Source organism: Oryza glaberrima, chromosome 2 (assembly GCF_000147395.1).
Source record: "Oryza glaberrima chromosome 2, OglaRS2, whole genome shotgun sequence".
In the NCBI taxonomy this organism is placed as follows: domain Eukaryota; kingdom Viridiplantae; phylum Streptophyta; class Magnoliopsida; order Poales; family Poaceae; genus Oryza; species Oryza glaberrima.
In genome coordinates, this window is record NC_068327.1 from 3,271,740 (window position 1) to 3,284,819 (window position 13,080).

General features: G+C 38.6%; 1 protein-coding gene across 1 annotated transcript; it reads left to right on the plus strand.

The window, feature by feature from the left end:
- Positions 1-155: 155 nt before the first annotated feature.
- Positions 156-3,714, plus strand: LOC127761468 (OVARIAN TUMOR DOMAIN-containing deubiquitinating enzyme 2). Its single transcript, XM_052285761.1, has 9 exons — positions 156-349; positions 1,113-1,187; positions 1,275-1,320; positions 2,064-2,172; positions 2,614-2,705; positions 2,787-2,849; positions 2,937-3,055; positions 3,343-3,418; positions 3,516-3,714. The coding sequence occupies exons 2-9, from the start codon at positions 1,123-1,125 to the stop codon at positions 3,570-3,572; spliced, it is 627 nt and encodes a 208-aa protein (XP_052141721.1). The 5' UTR covers positions 156-349; positions 1,113-1,122; the 3' UTR covers positions 3,573-3,714.
- Positions 3,715-13,080: the final 9,366 nt, after the last annotated feature.

Here is a 13,080-nt window from a genome sequence, read left to right on the forward strand (position 1 = left end):
TCTATTCCGTCCTAGAAAAAAGCAAATTTGAGCTATGAACCTGGACACATATCTGTCCAGATTTAGTTAGGATTGGATTCTTTTTGAGGTGAAGAAGGGGTAACCTATTGAACCAAACACATGTTTATCGTGGAGTGCCACAGCCTCCCTCGCGGCGCACGGACGCGGCCTCCTCGTGTCTCGCCGCGACCAACCTGCCCTCTTTTTGGCCTTCAGATCCGTCTCGGATCGCCTCGCCGCTCTCGTTCGTATCTCTCCTCTCGCGTCTCCTCCTCCTCTTCTCCCCCACGATTTCGTTCGTCTGCCCGGACAGCACCCCGGATCCCTCGCCCCGCGCCGCCTCCTCCTCGTAAGTCTCGCTCTTCCATTCCCCCCCTCTCCTTTCTCCCTTTCGGATGTTCGCGGAACGCCTCCTCCTTCCATTGATTCTCGACAGAGGACAAGAACCTTCCTTCGTGTCGGCTTCTTCTTCTTCTTCTTTGCTCTGCTGTTCGTCGTAGCTTCGCTCGTAGCCGGGGGGTTCGTCGGGAGGGATTCTCTGGTAGGTCATAGGTGGGTGCGAAGGTTTACGCCGCGTGCAGCGTCCGGTTCTTGCCTGCCTTCCTGCGCTTTGGCATCAGATGCGGCAGGAGATGGTCGGTCGGTCACCTGTGAACGCTCTTCGTTTCGCCATTTCTGATAGATATATTGCGGGGTTCCTTTTCCTTGTGTTTGGTTCTCTAGCTTCTTCTCTCTTCCTGATTGAGGAGGAGAAATGGTGATAAGCACCGTTTAGATAAAGATTAGAAACCTGTACTAGTTCCTAAAGTGTCTTCTTTATGGGGATTTGATTTCAATTGATTAGCGGATCATGTATCTATCTACCCATGTAATATAATTTTTTTTTTGTTCATCATGTTTACTACTTGATGCTTATCTAAAAATAATGTTTTTACTTTCCTGATGCTTTAACCACAGCATCTTCTTCATTGATTGGAATGGATTCTGCCTCTAGTAATTTGCATTTGCTGTCCTTCATACTGTCAATTTAATGTGATGGCAGTGATTATTACAAGCGCTACTTTTGCAATTCATTTCTTCTGACGAGTGATTTTTTTTTAAATGGTTTCTAGCTGAGCTGGAATGGAAGGTGTTGTTGTGAGGAGGGTGATCCCTTCGGACAACAGTTGCCTCTTCAATGCTGTTGGGTATGATTTCTCAATCATGGTGCTATCTATATATTATTGATGGTTTTGCAAATGGAGCGGTTGCCGATTATACCTTCTTTGATACAGGTATGTCATGGAGCATAACAGGAACAAGGCTTCTGAGCTCAGACAGGTATCTGCTTTGAAAGACTAATGTACCTGCATATATGTCTTCCCTCTCACTCTTCAAGGTTTTTAGAGGCTCTGATGTTGTAAAAAATGATATACATCCCCCTCGTATTTTTGCAAACTCGAACCAAAGCTATCATCATGCTTGCTAGAAACTTCGTGTTCTATAATATGTTTATAGTATTTGGTATCAAACGTTTATATATGCTCCAAAGTCATTTTCTGCCAAAACCAGTTGTACTATCATGTGTGGCTGCATTAATTGGAACAGACGGAATGATATTGTTAGCTTGGCAATGATATTGATCTATCATATAGATGAGCTACTGGCCTTAATTCAATTCGTGTGATAAACTTCTTTGAGGAACTCTTACATGGCATGCACTGATAACTATGGAATTCAGTTAGATCCATTGGCATATCTGTTACTCAAGCGTTATTTTGTCAACTGTACTAGTAATGTTTGTAATTTATTTTAAAAAACTGTATGCGGGAGTATTGATGTTCAGCTGCTGTGTTGAATTCTTACCCCTTCCTCAATAAGTAGCTATGTTACTATACTTTGTTTAATACCATCTTTTGGTAGAAGAAAAGAATAAATTTAATAGATAGTGTATTAGCTCAGGTATGATAAAGGCACCAATACGCATGTGATGATATCGATTTAAGCTAGGCTTACAATTATTGCCCTACTGCTGCAAAATTCAGTATGGTTGACATTGCGTTTTTCTCCCTCTTTTCTTGAAGGTTATAGCAGCAGCAGTTGCTAGTGATCCTGCAAAGTACAGTGAAGTTTTTCTTGGAAAACCAAATGAAGCGTACTGTGCTTGGATTTTGGATTCTGAAAAGTGGGGAGGTGAGCTTTTGCACCACTAATCATGCACAGCAACAAGACTGAAAAACAACCTCAATGGAAACCGTTCATGCTATGTTGTTTATCCATGGATTTTGACATACAGTCATGCACCACATTTTGTTGCATCAATGCTCTAAAATTTGTGTTAAAACATCCTCGCAAGAGGAATAATGCAATGTCATGCTTTTCCACATTTATGCCTTAGACCATGAAAATAGTTGAGCTCATGTTCTCTTGGTAAGCATCTTTGCTATATAAGTTTCAGCCTCCATTAGTAGTCTGGTGGCACTAAAAGTTTCTCCAAATGATATAAGCACTTTGGGTTACCAGTACAAGTGCTTCTCTTTCTAGAGTTGCAACAATTAACACTACTTGTGATGATTTACTAGTTTACCTGCTGATATTTGACTTTTTTTCACCTCTGTTTCTTCAACTGTACAGGTGCCATTGAACTTTCTATCCTATCGGAATATTATGGGCGTGAAATTGCTGCATATGACATCCAGACAACCCGCTGTGATCTGTATGGTCAGGTTGGTGGATCTTATATTCCTTTACTTTTGTTTATCCTAAAGTGTTAAGGCGGTGTCTTAGCTTTGCATCCCTTGATACAGGAAAAGAACTACACTGAGCAAGCTATGCTCATCTATGATGGGCTGCATTATGATGCTTTAGCTGTAAGTATTCATGATAAATTTTTGACGATAAACAAAACACAATGAGATGCCAACTAATTTTGGCTGTTTTTTATCAACAAAATTCAGATGTCACCATTTGAAGGTGCACCGGAAGAATTTGATCAGACTATCTTCCCTGTCGACCACAAACGGTCGATTGGCCCAGTAGAGGGCCTTGCTCTTAACTTAGTGAAGGATGAACAGAGGTATCTATCATTTCAAGCTTAGTTCTTTTTTTCCTATAAAGTATCTACATAATTTGCTGAAATCAGTGATGCCTTGAACAGAACATTTAGTTTAGCATGTAACCACTGTTCAGAAGTGATCCAAAATATGCATCCCAGAAACCAAAAATGAAAAGAAGAGGAAGAAGAAGCTTTAGCTCCTAGTAAATTGCATCATCGAACATGATCATACGTAATCGCAAGTGCATCATGTGAATGGTGTTCATTCATATGTCTTATTCACCATTGGTTGGACATGCCATATGCAGGAAGAGGAGCTACACAGACACTGCAAACTTCACCTTGCGCTGTGGCGTCTGCCAAATTGGTGTGATTGGTCAAAAGGTCAGTGATGCTCTTAAAAACACAAAATTTTTTTGTTTATACCAATCCGTGATGACCATGAACTGATCAAAGCCTTCTCTCTTGGTGCACAATACAGGAAGCCGTTGAACATGCTCAGGCCACTGGACATGTCAACTTCCAAGAATACAAATGACTGTACAAGATAAAACCTGTGTTGTAACTTGTAAAACCCATGTTCATTTGTTCCAATTGATAATTCTTCTCGGGTTGGATATGGTATAGAACTGTATTACAACATTTGTTACAGGGTAATTTAATAATGCCAGTTTGGATAATCCGGTGTGATATCGACGTTGACTTGTCAACTATGCTTGATTGTAGTCATTACCTTGCATATCAGCTTCTGATTTTGTTTTCATTGGTTGGTTCACGCTCACCCCTATACATTGAAAATGGAAGAAAACTTACATATAGATGAATGTGGCTTACGTTTTGCTGCCTGATTTCGAAAGTTTAAACTTTTTAACTCGAACCAAGGGTTTAGAGTCTCAACGATTTTAAAACATTTCGAGCCGGCGTGAAATGTGCATTTCAAATGGTTTTGTTCGAAATTTGGCTAATTTCATTCAAAATTATCCAAAAGCTTGGTGGGGCTGGAAATTAAACTAGCCAATCGAGATTGCAGACTCTGCTTCCAACATACTACCTCAAAACTACTACGAATTTGAACAGAGATAAAAACGAAGTTATTTTTCCTCGGATGTCTGTGCTGATGGATGAGTCGAGAGTTGTTGCTTCAAATCATCACATGGGCCAAGCCCAGATTCTTTTTATTTTTCATTTTTGTTTCTTGTGGGCTCCTTTGGTTGGCATGCATGCAGATGCTCAGGTGTAAGTTTTTAATATGGCACATGCACGTACGCAGTATAGATTCTGTGGAGCATACTGTTTTTTCTTTTGTTTTTCCTGTCGACCAGGCAGGAATCTAATCTATTAGCTTTGCTCCTGGTCAAACTTCCAATTCAAATGGTGATAAAAAAAAACTTAAATGAGTCGATCTAAAGCAGCATAGACACCCATACCTGAATTATTTTACTCCCAATTAACATGAGACCAAGATAGATTATTATTATAGTATTTGTACTTAGTATGCAGAAACACAGGCAGGACATGTATCCTAGCTTACCTTTCAATTAATTTCTTTTGGGAAACAAGAGGAAATAGCTAGAGAGTTGGTCCAAGAGCACGTAGTATACCTGAAACTGAAAGGCATTGCCATCCAAAGGATAAAAGTCACATGTTGAAATTAATCTGACAACAGAATTAAATAACAGTAATTAATTTTTTTTGCGGGGAATAACAGTAATTAATTAACAAAAAGGAAAAGGACAGCAGCAATAACACTAGGAACTGTAGACAAGATCGGTCTTTCATCTTTGCATGCACTAGCTGGAGTACTACTGCCTATGGTTTGGCCAATTGCCATGCTAGGGAAAAAAAAGATAAGAGAAATTATTAAAAGATATGAATTAAACAGTGATCAAGTTACATGCATAAATGGAGCCCACATTGACATAGTGATATATACACCCAGCTTCATCTTGGCCCATGCATGCATGCCCAGCCATATTACTGTACAAGTTATTACTAGCACAGTGATATATGGGCCCCAATATATATTGTGAACACTGTGTTAGATGATACTCTCCCATGTGTTACCCAAAGATCAATGTTGACTGGTTAATTGTTTTCACTAGAGAAAATAAAAGCTACTCCTTTTGATTACTACTACTACTCCTTTTGTTCTTTCTTACTGATTGGATATCGTTACAGTCTCCAATGTACGTGTGTTTCGTCACTATTTTATTTCTAACTGTGTCTAAAATATTTTAAAAAATGTACTTTTGTTATGAATGTACTAATATCGTTTTCACATATAAAATAGCAAATTATATTTATATATATATATATATATATATATATATATATATATATATATATATTAGTGATTTACGATTTAAAGATATACCTGGGTCATCTTAGCAGGACGTTATAATTATTTATTTAAATATTAATTAATTAATTAATTAATTGGGTGCGGCCTCCTTTTTCACTCTCTTTTTGACTACATAGTCATCCAGTAGATCTCCCTCCTTTAGTCGTTGTCAACGTACCCTTCCAATCCGAATTTGCGATTTCCTCGTGACACATCGATCGATTCATCGATTCGACCCGCTTTATTAATTTTGCTTTCTCCTTAGCTTTCCATGTTCAAATGCTAAATTATAACACCTGGCCTTTATTATCACATAATTAATCAGTGTATCTTAGCTTAATTACTCTGTAGACTAAAATTAACTAATGCTCATGACATCAATCCGAAAGCAACACAGATATGCGCATATATACAACGTTGAGATAGTGCAGCGTGATACGTCCATGTATAATACTCACTTTATGAATGATTAATTAACTTTTGGATAAGTGTGCCAAGTGTATAAACTTATAAAGATGACGTGTACGTATGTCACTATTATTGCTAGGTAAGCTAGAGCTATAGTTGCAAGGTTGGATAATTACTCATTAATAACTTTTTTAATAAAGTAATAGAAGTTTTTATTGAATTCAGTAAATTACATCAAGATGATACAACTGCAAGACAACACTCTCAGCCTTTGTATAATTAAGATGTATAAAACCAAAACACACATTAACTAGTTTAAAGAAATAGATCACATAAAGCACTAAGGACCATCAATCCTAAGGCTTATTAATAAACAATAATTGAATGTAATAGCAATGACTTTGTGAGTTCTTTTTTTTAATTACTTAGTGAAATTGTGGTGCTCATGAGGTCAACTAGTTTAAAATAGTGATTCTACCTACGGTTCTCGAGAGGTCCCGTGTAAAATTTCTCCCAATAATTCAGATATTAGAGGGTACCAAATTTTATACGAAAAATACTGGTAACTCTCAAGGACCTAAAATTTGACGATTAAAATCATTTCTTTGCAAAAAAATCACTTTAATTATAGCTAATTAAGTTTATGTATCTGCAAGACTGCAACCTGGTATATATGTAAACAGCTAGAAATGTACAGTAAAACATAAGGTGAGCAAGCGTGCCTGCAGATGCATCAGTACAGGGCTTCTCTCTTTAGCAACAGGCACGAAGGCATGCATGCATGAGGTCTCCATAATTAAAAGCTAGCTAGCCCCAAGGGGAACATTGATTCCATCCTAATCATCATCATTGCCCCCTCCTGGGCTCTCTAGACCACTCTTGCACAAAGCAAAGCAAAATATTCTCAATTTTAATTAGGAGTAGATGATATTATGAACCTCCTAGAGAGATATATATGTCTTGGTCTTAACCTCTCATGCATCAAAGGATGACCCCACATGTGGCAATATCATATTTGGGTGTTGTCCTTATCAGATATGCACTTGCTTGGTTAGCAACTCGGCCCTTGTGATTATCTGCTAATTAATTAACACATTAATTCCCTCTCAGATAGGGAGTACCTAAATTGGATTAGCCATAGGCTTTTTTCCTGGTAGCATTAGGATGTGCTGTCACTTTAGAATATACATAGACTATGATCCATTGGATTTGTCTTATGTATGATATGCATCATTAAGGATGGGACAGTGATGAGAAGCTAACTCCAAGAGAGTCCCATGCAATTAAGCATGCATAGAGTACTCCCTAAGCTAGTACTCCCTCCGTCCTAAAATAAGTGTAGTTTTGCACTATTCACGTTTAACGTTTGACCATTCGTCTTATTTAAAATTTTTTTATGATTAATATTTTTATTGCTATTAGATGATAAAACATGAATAGCACTTTATGTGTGACTAAATATTTTCAAATTTTTCACAAATTTTTTAAATAAGACGGACGGTCAAACGTTGGGCACGGATATCCACGGCTGATGGATGTAGTATGTAATTCTGGTGAATTGTACTGACCCAGCTCTGTTGCTTTCATGCATACACAGTACAACTAGCTAGACCTAGGCATCATTGGGTTAAGTGGCATTATGTGAAGTACTGGGTTGGTTAGGCCCAAGGGACCCCTACATTAATTTCCTGAACCTAACCTTAGTTCTGAACTGGCATTTGTGCTCAAGGAAAAATTGGTGTTATTGTGTTACTCCCTCCCTCCATCTCATAAAAAAAGAATCAAGGACCGTATGTGACATATTCTAGTACTATGAATCTCGATATACATTATGTCCAGATTTATAGTATTAGAATATGTCACATCTAGTGCTAGGTTGGTTTTTTATGGGACGGAGGGAGTATGCTACTGGAATTTGAATTGCTCAAATACATTTATTTTGCTATCAATGGTCCTACTGCCCTTGTGTGCATAATTTGCAATCATGAAGACAGCAGAGGGAGACCCTATCTATCTGCTGACCAGATCTGAAGGAGCCACCTAGAAGTGAACCTCCACCATGCTGTCTTCATCTGCATTGCCAGGTGAATCTGCATTTTTTTTCTCTCTGATGAGTTGCAATTTGTTACTGTCACTCTATGTAGAATCTACTCCAGAAGTAGAACAAATCAAAGGTGAAAATTTTCAAGAGTATATGTTAGTTCCAATCTGCACATGACTGCAGGCTGAACATATGTCACTTGTATTTACTGCAAGAAGGATACTTGCAATAAGTAACAGAATATACAGACTTGAGGGGCAAAGATTGTATCTCTTTCTGAATTTGGTCATACATGTAATGCATACAAGCTTTTAAGATGATGGCCCTACTCAATAAAACCAACTAACCCTAGAGTGGCTATTTCTGAACATTGCTACATAATTTTATACTGCTGGTACCTAACCTCACCTCACAATCTTCCTTTGTTGATTGACAGTGGGGAAGCTAAGCTTTAGGGCCTTTGCCCTAACTTGAGGAAGAATAAGGCCATCTTAGGAAGCATCATTGGATGCCTTTCTTGACCACTTTTGACACTATGCTACTACTACTACCTCTCAATGAAATTGTCTTGTCATGCTTTGCCACCACATGCATTTCTTTCTTTCTTTCTTTCTTTCTCATGTCCAAGATTATTCATTTTAGTTTTTTCTAAGCACAGAACAGAGAGGGCCCAATATATGGACCCACCAGCTCATTGAGTGGACTAGGAGCAATGCGGGTGAATTTATCTCCATCAAGTCTATTCTTGTTGTCAGTTGCTATGTACAGTACTACTTATGTGTCCTACCCTTGGTGTAGTACATTTTTTTCTGCAAGCTGCATGCCAAAGTTCAGCAATAATTATATTATGCATTATGTACTCAAAATCACTTCTTTTCATCTCTCTCTCTCTCCAACTGATGTCTCTGTAAGATTGTTACTGTATATTGAAAAAAAAGAAAAAACTGTACTCCCTCCGTCTCAAATTGTACACGGATCTGAACATAGCTATAAAAGTTGGTTTATTTTGAAACGGATGAAGTATCTAATATGTAAAAAAAAAAATTCAAATATGTATAGGAGATATTAGTATATGTGATGCAAGTCTATTTTTTTTTTGCGGGGTCTATTGTCAGTAATGTATATGAATTTTAGTCCCTATTGTTGACAGTTGCCAACCTCGTCTGTCAGCGAGCTCTGCAAGAGAACAAGAAGCGTCGATCAAGCTGAGGCATGATTGACGCGTACGTGCATCGTGGCAACAGTCAGTGCAACAGTTCTCTCGATTGATCAGGCAGCGAGACTGACAGCTCAGACAGAGTGAGCGTCCACGTGGCATCTCCTGAGCCTCTCCATCCCAGTGTAAAAACAAACAGTTCAGCGTCCTGCTGAGATGATGCTGATCAGCAGGGCAAAATTTTTTGCAACTTGTTTTCAGAGATAGCCAGGCTTTTGCAACCTCTGCAGGAGAAGAGTGTCACACTGTGCCTGATGATACTTCACTGGGAGTTAGCACAGTGTAAAAAAAATTGAAAAAGGCAGAGTTTTTAATCTGGATATGAGTACTGCTATATACTACTGCTAGTAGTATAATATTGCAGCTAATCATTCCTATAGATTCCTAGGAGAATCAGAGGACTTAGACAGGCAAACAGAGCTGATCACTGATCAGGTGATGCATTTTTGCAGCAGTGTGCCATGATAGATATGAAAGCTGGAGTAGCTGCAAATGTGTGAGAAAATGTGAGAGTGTCATGCAGTGGTTTGTACCAAGTGTAGGCGAGCCGTTGGATCGAGAATCGACGGCTGCGATTGATCTTGGCACGGCGTACTGTTGATCATTCAATACTAGGAGTGGAACTCTGTCTGGTACTACACTCCCAAAGAATGGCTGCAATGGATCTGCATCTCAACTACTTTGAGTGCCTGCTAAGTTTACTAGTGCCCCAATCAGATTACCTTAACGAAGGTAGTGAATTATACACTGAAAAAGGCTCCATTTGTAACGTGGAATTTGTTTTCATTTCTTACCGTTTTTTGTGAAAATTAAACCGATTCTTGGGAAACTCTCTGCAGGCTTAAAAAGGCTCCATTTCTTACCCTTTTTTGTGAAAATTAAACCGATCTCATCCATCTTACAGTATGCAGTGAATTGCACACATAAAAGACTCTATTTGTAATGTGGATAAGAATTATATCTGTACGTTTTACGGAAATTAAACCGATTCTTGTGAAAATCCTATGAATTTCTGCAGGCATTTGAATGTTTAAATTCCATGGATCTCATCCTCCTTACACAAGGCATTATTGATGCCCAAGTACTGTGGAAGTGGCACTGGATTGTTTTGCAGTCTATGAGCACAGTGGCTCTTCTGGGTGATTAGTTGAAGGCAATTTATTTCCCTGGATATAATTGGTGACAATTGTACAGCCCCACTACGGCTACCAAGTCACATCAAGCACAATCATACTGTTCATTGACACAACAAAGGGAAAGGAGAGGAGACCACACGCAGTACCTTATGCAGTAATGAGAGTTATGGCACAGGATGGTACAATTTGGACAAGCTCATCCTACTGCTACTCCATTGCAATTCATCAATTGGATGGAATTGTCCTTGCATGACCTCTCCAATGGCTCGCTACCTAGGGCTCTTATGGGGAACTTGAGATTTCGAGAAGCAGCTGAGGAGTGACGAGAAGATAGCTATTGAGAATTTTAAAAAGTTATGTTTTCTAGTTTGTGTCTTCTAGTTTATTTCCTAGATTATATAGCTTCTAATTCTTAGAATTTCGGTGTAAAGCTGAACGGTTTATGAGAGTTGAAAATTCTTGAAGAAGCTGCAGCTGCGATAAGCTTTCCCAAACAGGACCTATGTATACTTTCTAGCCTACTAGTAGTAGTGTCTGGTATACACTTTCATACTTGCATGAGGACAAAAACCTGTAAACTGATCAACTTTAACTGCTGCTGTAAATTGATATGTACAAGGATCTAGTAGTAATTATTGTTAGTCAGGTACTAACACTTGGTGGTTAGGAAAATTCTTATCTGTTGTTGTACAAGAAGCATATGGATAAAACAACAGAGCTGTACTGACATGATACAATCAACCTTAGTCTCAATAAAAAGTTTAACAGTAATAAGCAGTTCAATTCCCTGTAGGGATCTAGTAGAAAAAGAAAGACTCTCATCTCATACAATTGCCTAGGAGGCTTCAATTGTTTGAAACAGACTTACTCTGATTAATTTATGATTGCTAGAATGCATAATTCACAGTTTCACACTTCTGTTAGGGGCTGCTCATTTTGATTTTGGCATGTATCCCAACACTTCCTTTTTTTAAAAAAAAAATAAAAGTGAGGTTTTGGCATGTACTTTTACCACAAACAAGATGTAACTGTTCCTCTAAAAAATTTAAAAAGAGATGGAAGATGTAATTGTTTGAAACATCTATGGGGCTATGGCACCTACTGTTTTGAGGTGCTGCCCTCACCTACTTAGGAGAAAGAGTACCCACCCTCTGCCAATCCCAAAGAGCTCTATCTCCTAGAGCATCCCCACACTACACCTTGCAAATGAATTGGCCCTGTCTCACTATTGCCAATGCAAGGAAACAAAAAGAAAAGATTGTTGAATTTGACTCTTGGATATAGTTTCCCACAAAGAGCTTAGCCCTTTCTCCAAAGTGGTCATAGAAAGAGATAAAGACTCGAGAGAGGGTGTGAGAGGGACCATTTCTTAGGTGCCCCCAGCAGTTGCAAAAAATGGTCCTAACTCCAGGCATCCCTGCATGAGAAGTTGAGCACATTTCATGAGCAAAATTTTTTTACTGTACAAGGTCCCAAACCAATCCTTTTCTTTGCTCCCTTCCCTAAGTAGAAATGGCAAGAGTGCAGGTATCCAGAAAACCAGGATGTAATGTTCCAAATTCTTGGTTGGTAGTATCTCTATATATCTCCATGCATCACCATTTGCAGAGTCCAGCAGCTGTTCAGATGCTGAATTTTCAGCACTCAGATTTGGCAACAGGAGTTGTGTAGTATCACATTTTTTTCCTTTATGCCCTGCTGACCCTCAATCCTGAAAAGTAAAATGTGAATCAAATTATATCTATTAGGGCTTCTTCAGAACGTAGGAACTTTACAGGATTTTCATTGGAAACATTTCAATTCCTCCAAATCGTTTGGCCCTTAATATTTTTACATTCTCCAAATGCATTTGCATATGTGCTTATTCCTGCCAACTTTGATGTATGCACCCAGAATTGTGGCCATGAAGTTAATTGAAAATTAAATATATAACATTGAATCACTCTTTTCTGAAACCAAGTGCCTGCTCTGCTTAGGGCATCCACAATGTGGATGAAAAGTGGGTAGTAAGACCCCTTACTACCTACTTAAACATTGTGGAGGTGGGTAGTAGAGGAGGTAATAGCTATAGCAGGCAATAGTACTACTACCAGGTAACAAGCATAAAAAAAATATTAAACTCTCTTCTCTCATTCTCTCACTCTCTTTTCTATCCAATCATTGTTTTACATGTGGGTTATATCTTCCCACACATTGTAAGAGGTAGAAACAATTATAACCTAGTTTCGTGGTTCCCACCTTACTACCCACTTAATAAACATACATTGAGGATGCCCTTATTGCACATAGTAGGTTTTTCTTTTTGTGTCAGTCCATACAAATGAAAAGGACTTAGATATTTGCAATAACATATTATTTGTCACAATCAGCACATGCTTCTTGAGCTTGCCCAAAGTCCTGGTCCTGCACATTGCTGTACAACTGTGTCTGCAGTAGCATGATAGTAGTACCATCAGAAAAGAAAATATGAACCAAAACTGCTTGCAGCACATTCAGAGATAGCCCTGTCAGACTGTCACCATCCGAGGACTAATTAAGATGGCCATTCTGCCATAATTAGTGACCAAACCAGACCATTGCTCCCCTTAATCAGTACCTTGATTGATCTGTTACTAGTAGTAGTAGTAGTAGTACTAATGAAGCTTTGCATTAAAACAACTGTAGAATATGCATGAAGTGCAACAGTGCATGACCTACTACCCAGTTTTCAGGACAAGACATGAAGCACTTGGCTGTGCGCAATTTGTTAATTTTCTTGTGCAAAATGCCTTAATCTCTCTCAAAGGAGATGGTAAAGCGACCGGCATGTGACCCTGCCAAGAAATGTCAAGATTAGTCTCGGTTAGTCTCCGGATCATGAGGGACTTAGCTTTCACTGATGACTTGTCCAAGAATTTTATAGTA

Bases quoted from the DNA above. Each gene is read 5' to 3' on its own strand.
- LOC127761468 (XM_052285761.1), top strand. From the start codon at position 1,123: ATGGAAGGTGTTGTTGTGAGGAGGGTGATCCCTTCGGACAACAGTTGC. The intron at 1,188-1,274 runs GTATGATTTCTC...TCTTTGATACAG, and splicing joins TGCCTCTTCAATGCTGTTGG to GTATGTCATGGAGCATAACA. The intron at 3,056-3,342 runs GTATCTATCATT...TGCCATATGCAG, and splicing joins TTAGTGAAGGATGAACAGAG to GAAGAGGAGCTACACAGACA.